Source organism: Perna viridis, chromosome 2 (genome assembly GCF_037379345.1).
Source record: "Perna viridis isolate PV_CMFRI_1.1 ecotype Kerala chromosome 2, ASM3737934v1, whole genome shotgun sequence".
Classification (NCBI taxonomy): domain Eukaryota; kingdom Metazoa; phylum Mollusca; class Bivalvia; order Mytilida; family Mytilidae; genus Perna; species Perna viridis.
Window position 1 is genome coordinate 6,323,507 of NC_142446.1, and position 12,828 is coordinate 6,336,334.

The window sequence follows — 12,828 nt, forward strand, 5'->3', positions numbered from 1 at the left end:
TTTTACTTAATTTTCTTTAAAAATGGTTTATACGACATTTTAATATTTCATTTGTTTACTTCAAAATACTCACTTTTTCACATCAACCATAGGTACATTGATTAAAAACATATTTCAAAAAATATAGAAGCAACACATAGATGGTTATTGATATAAAGAAAGACGCTTACTGTTTCGGGATGTTGGAGTTGTGCATTAAGACTAACATCACTTGCTCTCCATGCCAACTGATGTTTGACAACCGATGAAAAATTGATAGTTTTGTCTAGGTTTTTCTTATTAGCTCCATATTTGACACTGACGTCAGACTTGGTCAGCTTGGCGTTGCTCAAAATGTTGACTCCAAGATTGAGGTTTAGGTAAGACATCTTTTTAAAGTTTAAAACTCTGTTAAAAAAAAATAAAAGAAATGACATCACGAACATCTCAATAGAGACAATCATTTAAAATATAAACACTAAAACATCCTTTTTGCTGTGGCGATGATATCCAATTTTCTCTACATCCAGGTAACTTTAAAAAGTTATTCAAACACACATTAAGCTATGCCAGTTAATTAGGTCCTCAGACCTTTTCGGCACATAAACTGATGCGAAATGGAGGCATTGTATTACACCAAAAAAGGACGAGACAGATATTTAAATTGGGCAAAACCCAAAGAAGGTGAAGATTTGTTTAAATTTTATCGATATGCAACTAGTTGGGGCCACAAGGCATCATTAAAAGGGATTAAATTTCATACTTAAAAAATTGTTTTAGCGACCATTTATTATTCTTACCCATTTCCTTTCACTGTTGTAACCTTCTTCGTACTTCTCCAGTTGACCTTGGAATTCATTGTGATTTTGTCACGTGCAACTCGTGGAATGATGTAATCTATATTGGTCCTGGTAATTATAGATGTTGGCCTCAGAATAAAGTTTGCTCTCCCCTTGGTAGTAAATACGGGCGACTGAATGTTTATCTTGGACTGCAATCGTGTTTGCTTGGCATTTCCGGTGTCTCTTACTTGGACTGCAAGTGAGCACGTATGTTTTATGCAAATATTGGCAAAAAGCATTGTTTCTCTTGGAAAGAAACACGCTGTTACCAGGAATGAAATAGCGTCCAAAATGACATATAGTAAAAATGCCGTTTATTGACATGACCTGCGTATTTTACTTAAAATAGTTTTTATGGTGAAAGAGAGATATGTTGTATTTCATTTAACAGATAAAAAATGTTTATATCAACAGTGTTAGATACGCATATTACGTCAATAAATGGTAATTCTCTAAAATGACCTTAATAAGGATATCCTGTTATTTCTATTGCCTTACAAATAAAATAAACTTAGTAAAACAAAGTAACACCGTGTTTAAGCTATTTCATTTGAAATGAAATATGTTTTTTATTAAATTTCTTGTTGTTTCATTTTTTGGTGTTACGTTTTGTTTACCTTATGTTCAGTTATCGTTTATATTCGGTTTTTGATGCACCAGATTTGTTCCGTTATTGACGATATTATTGCCGATATTTATAATTATTTTAGAGAGAAGATTTCTTGCTTTATGCCATTAAAAGATTAAATGTTATTCATATGTAATGTTACTTACCAAGATATTTCATTGGTGATTTAGTAAGACCAGTTACCGTCAAGTCCACTTTAACTGCTTGATTGAATTTAACTTCTACGGAACCTCCAAGTCCCATTACGTCCTTAGAGAGAGCTTTGATGGAAACAAACGGGCTGTATCTGAGTGATTTTTTAGTTTGAAGGGTTTGAAGTCTGGTCTCAAAACTGTATTCCTCCTTCTTACTCAAGGATACGCTGGCTTTTATAGACCTTATTACCTTTTTATTCAATACTGATACTGTGAACAGAATATATCCATATATAATATTTATATCACAGACATTTCAATAATAAACTCTTTAAGATTTGAAACAAGATTTCTTTTTTTTTTACTTTTGAGAATTATTAGTATGTGAATTTTTATTATACCGATGACGTCCTGCAAATGCCTTCTGATTTGGAAAATAAATAACAAAAGTGCGAAAAAGTATCACAAAAGCCCGGCAATGCAGATTTTACTGTTTTTTGGCATAACCTTGCTAAAACAATCTTCCCAAAATAAGCTGTTGTGGATTTTTCTGTCTTGCATTCTCAATGGTGTTATGTTCTTCATTTCTTAAAGTTAATGTATTAGCCATTGTTTTATATAACTTACCTCTCATATTGATAGTATCCTTTGACACTCCGTAGACAGAAACAACAGCATCAAGAGTTTTTCCCGCTAAAAACTGAACAGTTCCGTCAAGTTTAATATTATCGCTTCGTGGTATAATTATTTCTAACGTTGGGGTGTAGATCCAAGTGGAAGATTTCTTCTGTTTTGCTATGGCAGCATTTACGGAATATTCTCTCTGATCAATTGTAAGTTTACCATTTAATTTTCTCTCCTTTGTCACAATAGCGCCTAAAATTAATTTCTGTATAAGTTAGCAATTGCAATTATAATCCTAACAAGAATAAATAATTGAATCGATTTTAATGTTTATCTATTTTCTCTTTATTATTTGGACGCATTTTTGAAAACTTATATAAAACTTACAGAGAAAATGATTTCTTGATTTTGAAGTAAAACCTTACCATTGAATGCTGCTTTTTTCCATGGAGACAACATGACCATCTCTAAATTGTGTTTATTCAAGTTCAAGTTCAATCCAACTTTCATCTGTCTGTCGACCTTAGATCTTGGGGTGTTAAATTCGGCATTCACCGATACAAGGGATTTCGTCTGAAAAAGATATGTAAACTATTTATTTGTTTGTTTGTTTGTTTGTTGGGGTTTAACGTCCGAGCAGCAATATTTCAGCTATATTCAGACAATGAACATGAAATCGATGATAAAATGAACATGAAATAATGAAATGAAAAAGGGATGGGACACAAGGACAATGGTGTCGACAAATTTAGATTGCCACTGGAAATAGGGAGAGGTGGGAAGGGTCGGGCAATTCAGCCTCCTGTGGCGGAGCCCTATGGTTCCTACTCAGGGAAAATACCACAGTAAGGTTCTTTAACGTGCGAGGAACGTGGCATCTTTCCCAACACGGTGCACCACTACGGTTTGCGGTCAGGTTTTCCGTATTATAGCCTGACAACCCTAGCATGTAACACGCCAGGGGTACCCCATTCCACCACCTGGGGCACACATCCCAGTTGCTCTGTGGGCAGAGCGCCCTAGCCCCCGGCTAAGGTTCTGAGCACTATTTAGTCGCCTTTTACGATAAGCTTAGCGCTGCTGCAGGCCTATTCTTTTAACACCCGGACCTGCACGGGGATGTAAACTATTTAGGTTATTGTTGCCACTGACTTCCAATCTAAAAAAGTTGCTGCTATTCTTATAATATTAAAGATTTGTGCGTGAAAAGGTTGATGGTCCCACACTGTTACTCTTATAAATGTTTCTTTTTAAATGATCATTTTTTTATTATCTCAATTATCTCACCAACACATGTTAATTGACTGTTGCAATAAATTTCTTTATCAGTTTAAGAATGTTGTTGTGAATGTAATTACCTTAGCAAACTTATACTCCATTTTGTAGCTATTATGAGAATCCCTCTTGTAAAGAGTAATTCCAGCTCTGACAGGACCCGTTAGTGGAAAATATGGAGCATCACTTTTTATTGAAGCATTTGGGTAAGAGATTTCTCCACACATTTCTAGACCGATGACCTGAGCAAGTGTGTCACCTGTACAAATTTTTTTCGTCTGTCTGTTTTTTGTAACCATTTTCTGTTCTTTGGCTTCGTCACGATGAACAGTGAAAAAACTTGTTCTACAATGCGAAACTTAAAGTTTTAAACAGCAAAAAGATGTTTTAAAAGGGGATATTTTTTTTAATGTTTAGATAATTACTTTAGTTCAGTATGTACTCTACTCTGACCAGTGAAAACCATTCGTATTTCACTGTACTCACAGATTTTATTCGCTTAGAATTTTTGTTATTGCTTTTTTTTACTAATAGGATTGAAATAATGAAGTTCTGTGGTTCGTCAACAATCTCTGCAGTTTTGTGGTAAATTTAGTAAAGGGGTTATGTTTTACCTTGCTTCTAGGATCTCCGTCTTCATGTCTGGGGTTTTCCATTCAGCACTTAACAGTTGTCCTCCCTTAAGTTCAATATGACCTTCAAGAGCGGAAGCTGAGTTCATTGATGAAATCATCTTCATTCCAGCTTTTGTGACAAAAGCGTCGACACTCATCAGACTTGTAACTTCAATAGCAGCACTGGACAAATGTAATGATAAGAATTAACACATATTGGTAATATAATTTAAGATCTTGTACAGCAACCATATAATGCTATCAAATCAAAAGTAATGACAAGAATTTACATTGTGTATTATAACAATAAAAGAAACAATAAAAATATAATGTTTTAGAAAATTACCTAGGCTTAATTTTTCCGTTGACAGAGATGGTCCTTGGGTTTGATCTTAGTTGTCTTAGATCCATTTTACCAGAGGCTGTGAGATGGACAGTAGCACTACCATCAACACTTATGTTCAGTGGGAATCCAGTCATTGTTGGTATTATCACGCTGGTGTCCAGAAACATAATGTTCTGGGTCATGGAATAATCTTGTTCTTTCGCAAGGTTGATAATGAAGTCTAAAATGTTGAAGTTCTTTCCCTCCAATAAGGTTTTAACATCATCAGAGTTGATGTACTGTAGTTCATTTCCAAAGATTCTTAGATACATGCTTCCTCTCAAATCCTCCATCGTTTTACCGTACTGGAAGACAATATACGAATTAGTTGTATGCTTTTCTACATAGAGTTTACAGGAAATTCACATTACAACAAACTTAGATATAAAGAATTCACAATGTGCAAGTTTTCAATCAACTTGAATACATACTCATGTAGTTCTTTTGAGTACTTTAAGTAAAAAAAAAACTATAAGGACGTCTTTGTTTTGTCTTGATAAATACATCATTAGCTAAAGTGTTATTATTAATATATTATATTCATTATTTAATACCTGTTCATTCAGTTTATTCATGGCCTGGTTACTTATACCCTTTACGTTCTGCTTTGTAGCTTCTTTAGCTTTTCCGAAGTATCCCTCTGGGCCAAAATAGGACTCAAGGAAGTACTCTAGTCCTTCAACTCGTCCTCCAAGCTCAAAAAGGTTTACTGATTGTCCAAATAAGTCAAAAGTGACGTTGGTGGTAACTGATCGTGGTAGGAAGGATTTGGATGACCAGATAAGGTTACTTTCAATAGAAGCACCGGTGTTGATCTTATCTAGGAAAAATGACGCCTCATAGTTTCTGGAATATTTTAGCTTTTCTAAGTTGAATTCTTTCTTCAGAATCTTGTTTGTCAGTATTCTTTTGATATTTTGTTTCAGAGGACTTGAAGTCTCCATAAGATTTTTCAGGTGTGTCCAGACAAATGACCCGACTTGGTTGACATCTTCTGACTCCAGTGTTGTCTGTATGCGTTTGAGTATTGAAGTTGAAGGACATTTCATCAAATTTAGGTAGGCCGCAATTCTCAGTTCAGAATCTTCGTCGCGGTTTGTGTAAAGCGACATTAAGTCATTTCTCTGGAACAAAAATGTTTCCTACTTACACGAGTATAAATAAGTGTATGACGTTATTGAAAACAATCCTCACCAGTCTCTTACACAAAGAAAACAAGCCTGACCGTAGCCTCCATTTAGTAAAGGTAAGCACTTACCTCACCAGAATAACGATCATGTATTTTTATTATCATTGATGTTATTTATATTTATTTGAGCTTAATGATATTCCATCACAGTTACTTATTTTAATAAATAATTGTCCGGTTAATTACAAGGTATAAAAATATAAAGAAATCTTAAGTTGAACCTATCTATCGATACTGATTGCATTTTATTAAATTGAGTTAGTTTTGATGGATATTTGCATATGTCTTTTTTTGTTCGAATAATAATGCCATCTCTGTAATGAAAATATAAAAATGGGAAGATTTCAAGGCTCGTAAAGCTGGCCCATCATTATATTCCTGAAATACTTAGCGTATCACATTTGCCTGAAATCTTGAACCAATAAAACAAGAATAAAATAAAAAACTCGTGACTTGCTTCATTCGACAATTCTCCTAACATAAACACATAAGTCTACCTTCAATAATCTAATATATTTTATCAATTTCGAGATTCCTGATTATTCTTTTTTCGCTGAAAAAAAAACATGCATATTAAATAAGAATGATCTACCCCCCCCCCCCAACCATTAAAACAGAAAAAAATGGATAACCGGACAAGAGGAAGAAACAAATAGTCCTGTAAAATATATTGTAAATGATACATACACTTTCGTCACATGGCATACGTCTGAAAGCTTGAGCTGCAGCAAGCCGCACTTCAGTAGGGTTTTCCTTCTTGGTCAAACAACTGCTGATTACAGGGATAGTAGAGACAAATCCGGTGTTACCAAAGGCGCGTAGAGTTTGGATTACCTGTTAAAGAATCATTCTATTGCAGATTTTGTAGCACTTGCTTATTGACAATAAGCGAACTTTAATTATTGTTTAGTTCAAAATTCAGTTCACGTGTGTATCACATGTTTATACAATACGCTACGAAAAACACAGAATAGAAAAAAAATGCATAGTCTTGTTGTTTAATTGTTTTAGACAAGGATAACTTATCTTATCCACTGCTTAATGACTTAATGACATACATTGTTGACATTGTTCTCATCCACATAGCAACCAACAGCAATTTTGTCCTCCAAGATGGAAATAAGGTTGATCATGTCAAGGTCGTTCGTACACTGTGATGTCTTACAGTAGGTGTTTATCAAAGAGGAAACAGCTAGCATGGCTTGACCATTCTTAGTGTTAGTCATCAGAGGCTGACATAAAAAAAAACAATTGAAATATGACATAATGATAGCGTTATACAGTATATGTTATAATGAAAATAAATCGTTGTGCTTTCTTAAACTATTTGTTTTGTCTATTTCATTAAAAGCAGCGATTATTTGAATAACAACGTGTTTTGTTTTGCTTTTTTTTACTTTTTTTCAAGACTGCTAGACATAAAATATAGTGTACCTTGAGCTCCATCAGCATATCTTTAGTTGGATTTTGGATGAAAGCTAGGCTAGTGAGCCACATGTCTGCTTCGTTTCCGGTAACCTCATTGCTATTGATTAGATTTGTAAGCATTCTCAAAGACGCTTGGGTACCAACCATAGGAATGGCATCAAGGAAATATTTCCTTAAAAATAAAGTAACCTGTCATTTAAAAGGTGATATTGTAAAGAAGCATTCAACAAAACACAATTTATGTAAACCTTAAAAAAAACAATTAATTATATTCGGTAAGGTAAGTGTATTTCTGATAACAATGTTACTTACTCGATATTTTTGTTGTCTGCACACACATTTCCAGAGTGGACCTTTTTATGTACTTTGTCCATTGCATTAGTACTTAAAAGCTTCATCGATTTGACCAGACTAGAAAACTGTGAAGCCGTTGAAATTTGTACGTGGTCTTTGGATGACTGACAAATCTCCTGGAGTTTACTGATTACCTCTTTCTGTGCACTTTCTGAATTGGTGTTGTCAATGGTGTGCTCAAAAGCCAGAGATGTTCTCCTTGACACAGACGCTGCAAGATTATTGTTTCTCAAATTGTATTCTTGTATTAATTATACGAGGGAGTTAAAATTAAAGTAATTTGGTCATTTATGGAAGATTTCAATCTCAGGAAAAAGTTTAAGATTGCTTCGAAAATGTTTATAGAAAAATTCCACATACACTGAAGGGCATTATGAAACAAAAAGAGAGTAACATTGAAGCCATTAAAGATAGAACAAGATTACCTCCAGATGGACTTGTCTTGTGTTCACTGACGTACTTCAGAGTTTGTTTTGTGTCAGTTACAGCCCCGCTGGACTCTCGTGAAAATGGCCTTAAAACGTGTTGTTCATCACAATCGCTGCTCTGAAGGATACCAGATTTGCTGATTCCCTGCTGGCATACGTGGGTACTCTTCACCAACGGTAAAGACTGTATCTCCTGTATACAAAAAATATTTTTGGTTTACTGCCAAAGAGTTAATGTTGGTGATGCCCAATACCAAGAAAGTAATTTAAAAAGAAAAGAAATTATTTTTGTCATCAATGTCTGCTATACACCTGGGTACTAGTACATGTATCTACTAGCAGATCTGAAATGAATCTGATATATTGTTTTCAAACCAAATTGGTGGTTATACAATCGTTCAGCAGATTAAAAGTTCACATTAATTTAGTATTTGAATTTGTTGTAACTAACAAATAACGGAATGATAAGAGTTAGGTGCAAGACTTACAGAGGGGACTCTATATGGTGTTCCTTGCATGGCAGTTCTGTAACCATGGCGATCAATACATCCCATCATGTTCTTGGTCTTTTTTATTGTCATCGTGTACCATCCATTAGATTCGACAGAATAATCAACTCCACAGCTTCCTGTTACATCCACCTTGAAATTAATTGCCAAATTTTAAAATATTCCCCTTTTTTCGGCTGCGTTTTATAATGAAGTAAAGACTTGTGATCGATAAGACAAACTCGATAATAATCATTCACAAATAAAACAAAAAAATAAGGAACGGGCTATTATTCAAATAGGAATACCTACGACTAGCATTTAACTGTGTATATGGTCTTTTATACCATTCACTGCAACTCTGTACAAATGTTATTAAGCATACCATGATGTATGGTTAATTTAACGTACCTCTTGAGTTTTCTTTTCCTGACTGAAGTCGTCCATCGAGTTTTGAAATGCAGAAATAATCGACCGTTTGATGTTCAAAGCCCAAGTTTGTTCCTCGTCAGATGGGCAGATTTCTTCAATGAGACCATCTTGGAAAGAGAACATCAAAGAATGTTTCTCGAGGCTCTGTCTGAATTTTTCTGTGACGTCAGCGTTTCTTATTGACTTTGGTAATTTTGGGTCAGTTTCGGTCAAGACCACATCAGATACCTAAAGCATGCATGGTAAAATAAAAATAAACAAACTGTGAATGTATCTGGTTTCAACCCAGAAATGTATTGTCAGGATGTTTTATTATTTGCCTATATAGGTACAAATTTTAACTGGTTTCATGATTACATGCATTTGAATAGTTCTCACAACTTTAAATTAACGAACTTCGAAACATAATATCATGAACAAAGCAAACGAACAATATAATCGTCATATTACTATGTTATATGTTGGTAAATATGCGCCTTAAAGTGAAGATTTTATGCTTTTTACTAGAAAAGGTGATTACTGTTGTCCTATTTATACAGTTTAACATTCAAGACTTTGTTAAATGATAAATTTATTATACTTGTCATATTTCCCTAATATCAGTCGAACTAGTGACTGAATGCATGATGAGGGAACCTGCTTAGGATATACATGCATGCAGTTTATAAAGATGCCAAGTACGATGACATAGTTTTTATTATTCTCTTACCCGCAATACAATATCACACTTAGATAGAACCTCGATATGAACTTTTGCAGCCATGTTGATTTCTGCTTTGTCTTCAGCGGATCCGTGAATTGAAGTCGATACCTTCGATGTGTAGTCATAGTCGTATGTTTTTCCAGTTTCGTATCCAAATTTCGTTGAAGCTGAAAATCAAAGTCAAAACACATTTTTGAATCAATTTATCACAGTGGAAGTGTCGCAGTTTCTCCGTCAGATTTATTCGTGTGTGTAAGCTCGAATAAAGAGTTATTTCGTATCTCTCTTAGTTGTTTAAAGCGCCATGTGAAAGACTTGTTTTTCCTTGATCGGAAATCGAGTTATAATTGCATATCATTCATGTAAAAAAGTGGGGTATCTAGATCGTATTCCATTTCATTGACATTAAGAATTATACAGATGAGCTCAAGTACCCCTCTTTAATCGAGAATTTCCTCACCTGTACATTGTCGAGAACATGTATCTGTTTTCGGTAAAGTAGCTAAAAAGAAAGTAATAAGAAATATAGATTTGGTTAACACGCAGTGTCTATGACAAACGGCGATACATTGTTTCAAAATATTCCAATGACATTAAAAATCAAAGTACGGTTGTACTGCAAACCTTTATTTGGAATCATTTTGCTAGCCAAAGTACATGGAAAGAAATGAATTAATAAATTGATGTACACTTAAGTCAAATAAATATAAACAGAATCGTGATCATTTATTTCGAGAAATATACAGATTCTTTTTGGGTGTATTGTGGTTTTAATCCCATACCATTTGTTTGTTCTAAACAATTTGCCAATATCATGTTCCTCTTGTGAACCAAACGAAAGTACCACTACCTCTAGTAAGTAATGTAGTTATCCAGGCTATCAATTTTCAATTTCATATACATGGTATCAAAACTTCATATGAAAAAAGAAATTATATGAGCCTTAATATTTATATATTTTTGTCTTTCACAATTGATAAATAAATGATAGACTGCTCCTTTAAAAATTAAAAAAAAATCGAAGAAAACAAAACAGAACAAAAACATGCAAATGTATACAAAAAATAGACTTACCTGCATGGCTGAGTACCACTAGGGCGCATATAGCAATAACTGTTTGACCCATATTGGGCTATTTGTGTGGGTTTCTGTATTCTGGAAGTACTGTGTAAGGACTGGTCTTTTATAGTCGATTAAAGATAACGGGTTGCTGACACAGTTTGGACAAAGGGATAAATTTCGCGATAATATACCTATTATTACTTATTATCCATGTATTGTAAAGTTCATATCAAAAGTTATCTATCCAATATTTCATAATCAGCAAAATTAATGCTCAAATATTGAGATGATAATCATTTCACAATCAGTGCAAGTTTTACTTTAATAATATATTATAATGTATTGATATGTATACATAAACATATTGGAAAAGTTTACGTATATTGTATGCCCAATTTAAACAAAATGTATATATTTTGTACTGTTTGTTTTATCGTTCTTTGAAATCCATTGGAATCCACATATGAATAGAATGTTGTCTCAATAGTATACTGACAACGCTAATCGAGTAAAGGTCGTCTCTTTTTAAAGTATGAAGAGTTTTCAGTAACATAAAGCTTCTTGTTTTTTTTTATAAGATTCATTCTAAAATGTTCCATGAAGACAAAATAGAGGATTATTAGGAAGTAAACCATCTCGACCTAAAAGGGTATTTATACTGGTGAAACCATCCTTTAAATGTATTTTATTCTACTGTTGTGTATGTAAGCTTTCTTTGTTTACAGATTCCATATTTTGGCCGTGTCTTTGCTCTCCCCCTTCCGGAATTCTGTTGTCTCTGTATTGCCTTACTGTTTTGACGCTTCTTAGTTTTTTTTTGCTGATGTTTTCAAAATTGTCGTTCATGTCTGCAAGCTCCATGAATGCAGTCGTCGATGTGAGACCCGACAGGGAAGTCAAGAACGACCCCACATCAGCTCCTTGAATGATTTTACAGACGTCTGCTTCTCTAGCATTGTTATTGTTGAGCATAAATTAGGGCAGATAAATATTGCAATCAGCTCCTATACATTAAATGAAATACCTATTACCTTTCTCGTTACATCCCAAATCCTTTTATTTTGCTGCGGTTGTATTTTTTTTCATGTGCTAATATATTAGTACTGGTTTTGCTTTGTACGGACGAGCCAGAAAAATGTTCTAAATATCGTCTGGTATCATTGAATATGGACCAGAAATGGAGTCTTTTATTATAAAACAAGTGTAGACACAGACTGGCATTGCCCGAGGGGCAAGTATGGACGAAGACATACATACGATTTGTCTTGAACGTGTTTGCATTGTCTTGAAAACTTCTCCATTTACTGATATCAATAATTGAATTATGCACATGTTGAAAAATATCCATTAAGATGTGTTATATATAATTTCTAAACATCTAAATGGGGAACAAATTCCACTATGGGTTGCCATAAGACAAGTCATATACATATTAGAAGGCTTCTTCCTTGAAGGTGTACTTGCATGGGTGTGTTGAACTTGCTTTGTTATGTTAAGGATTGGCCATATACAGGTTAGCTGGTTAAATTCTGGACTCTCATTTAAAAAAAATTTTTTTTTAGATTAACAGAAACCTACAGTGTGGTATCTGTCAGTTACATGGATGGCCTTTATTCTAAAATGGTAGGGGCCATAAACTCAAAATCAAATAAGAGCAATTCTTTAGTACTAAAAAAATTCATAACAATTGATCAACCATAACTATAAAGTCCTCGCAGGAAAACCAAATGAATATTCTAAAATGGTAGGGGCCATAGACGCCGCTGACGGTGACGCCGCTGTCAGCACCATACCAATATACAATGTTTTGCGGTAACACTATTACATTAAATATATACATATATTTAGGCTAATTTAGGGGTTTGGGAATAATCAATTTTCAATTCCCTAAAAAGCCTGTCAATTATTCTTCCTTAGGACCAACTTGGTAGTGTGTGATTTGCTAAGAATTTACGTCTATAAGGTCTTTGTTTTTACATTAGGCCTAGTTAAACAGTTCTATAGCAAAAGAGAATAAAACTGCATAATGGAAAAAAATTCCCACCTACAGACAGATAACAGATAACATTCGAAATTCTTATGAAACAAAATTACAATACCGATATATGAAGGACTTTAAGACTAAATCCATCTATTGAGACGGATTGATATAAGACTTTCAGTCTTGTTTCTGAATCCTGTGATTAATTTGCAATTGTTCGTCTATTGTTTTGGTTAGATGTTAAAACATGCAAATTACTTAATAAATATGTTTAAACTAAAT

At 33.9% G+C, this 12,828-nt stretch overlaps 1 protein-coding gene across 1 annotated transcript in view; it reads right to left on the minus strand.

Moving 5' to 3' along the window:
- Window positions 1-10,629, minus strand: part of LOC148623466 (uncharacterized) — a 28,542-nt gene extending 17,913 nt beyond the window's left edge. Inside the window, exons 1-18 of the mRNA XM_088564854.1 lie at window positions 10,578-10,629; window positions 9,510-9,670; window positions 8,780-9,028; window positions 8,369-8,521; window positions 7,878-8,073; window positions 7,411-7,663; window positions 7,105-7,270; window positions 6,729-6,902; window positions 6,358-6,504; window positions 5,036-5,605; window positions 4,443-4,786; window positions 4,097-4,279; window positions 3,566-3,827; window positions 2,633-2,780; window positions 2,211-2,459; window positions 1,596-1,853; window positions 780-1,014; window positions 171-387 (exon numbers count right to left, since the gene is read on the minus strand). Of these exons, the coding sequence (XP_088420980.1) occupies window positions 171-387; window positions 780-1,014; window positions 1,596-1,853; window positions 2,211-2,459; window positions 2,633-2,780; window positions 3,566-3,827; window positions 4,097-4,279; window positions 4,443-4,786; window positions 5,036-5,605; window positions 6,358-6,504; window positions 6,729-6,902; window positions 7,105-7,270; window positions 7,411-7,663; window positions 7,878-8,073; window positions 8,369-8,521; window positions 8,780-9,028; window positions 9,510-9,670; window positions 10,578-10,629 (4,017 nt within the window). The remainder of the gene's footprint in view (window positions 1-170; window positions 388-779; window positions 1,015-1,595; window positions 1,854-2,210; window positions 2,460-2,632; window positions 2,781-3,565; window positions 3,828-4,096; window positions 4,280-4,442; window positions 4,787-5,035; window positions 5,606-6,357; window positions 6,505-6,728; window positions 6,903-7,104; window positions 7,271-7,410; window positions 7,664-7,877; window positions 8,074-8,368; window positions 8,522-8,779; window positions 9,029-9,509; window positions 9,671-10,577) is intronic.
- Between the last annotated feature and the right edge of the window lie 2,199 nt (window positions 10,630-12,828).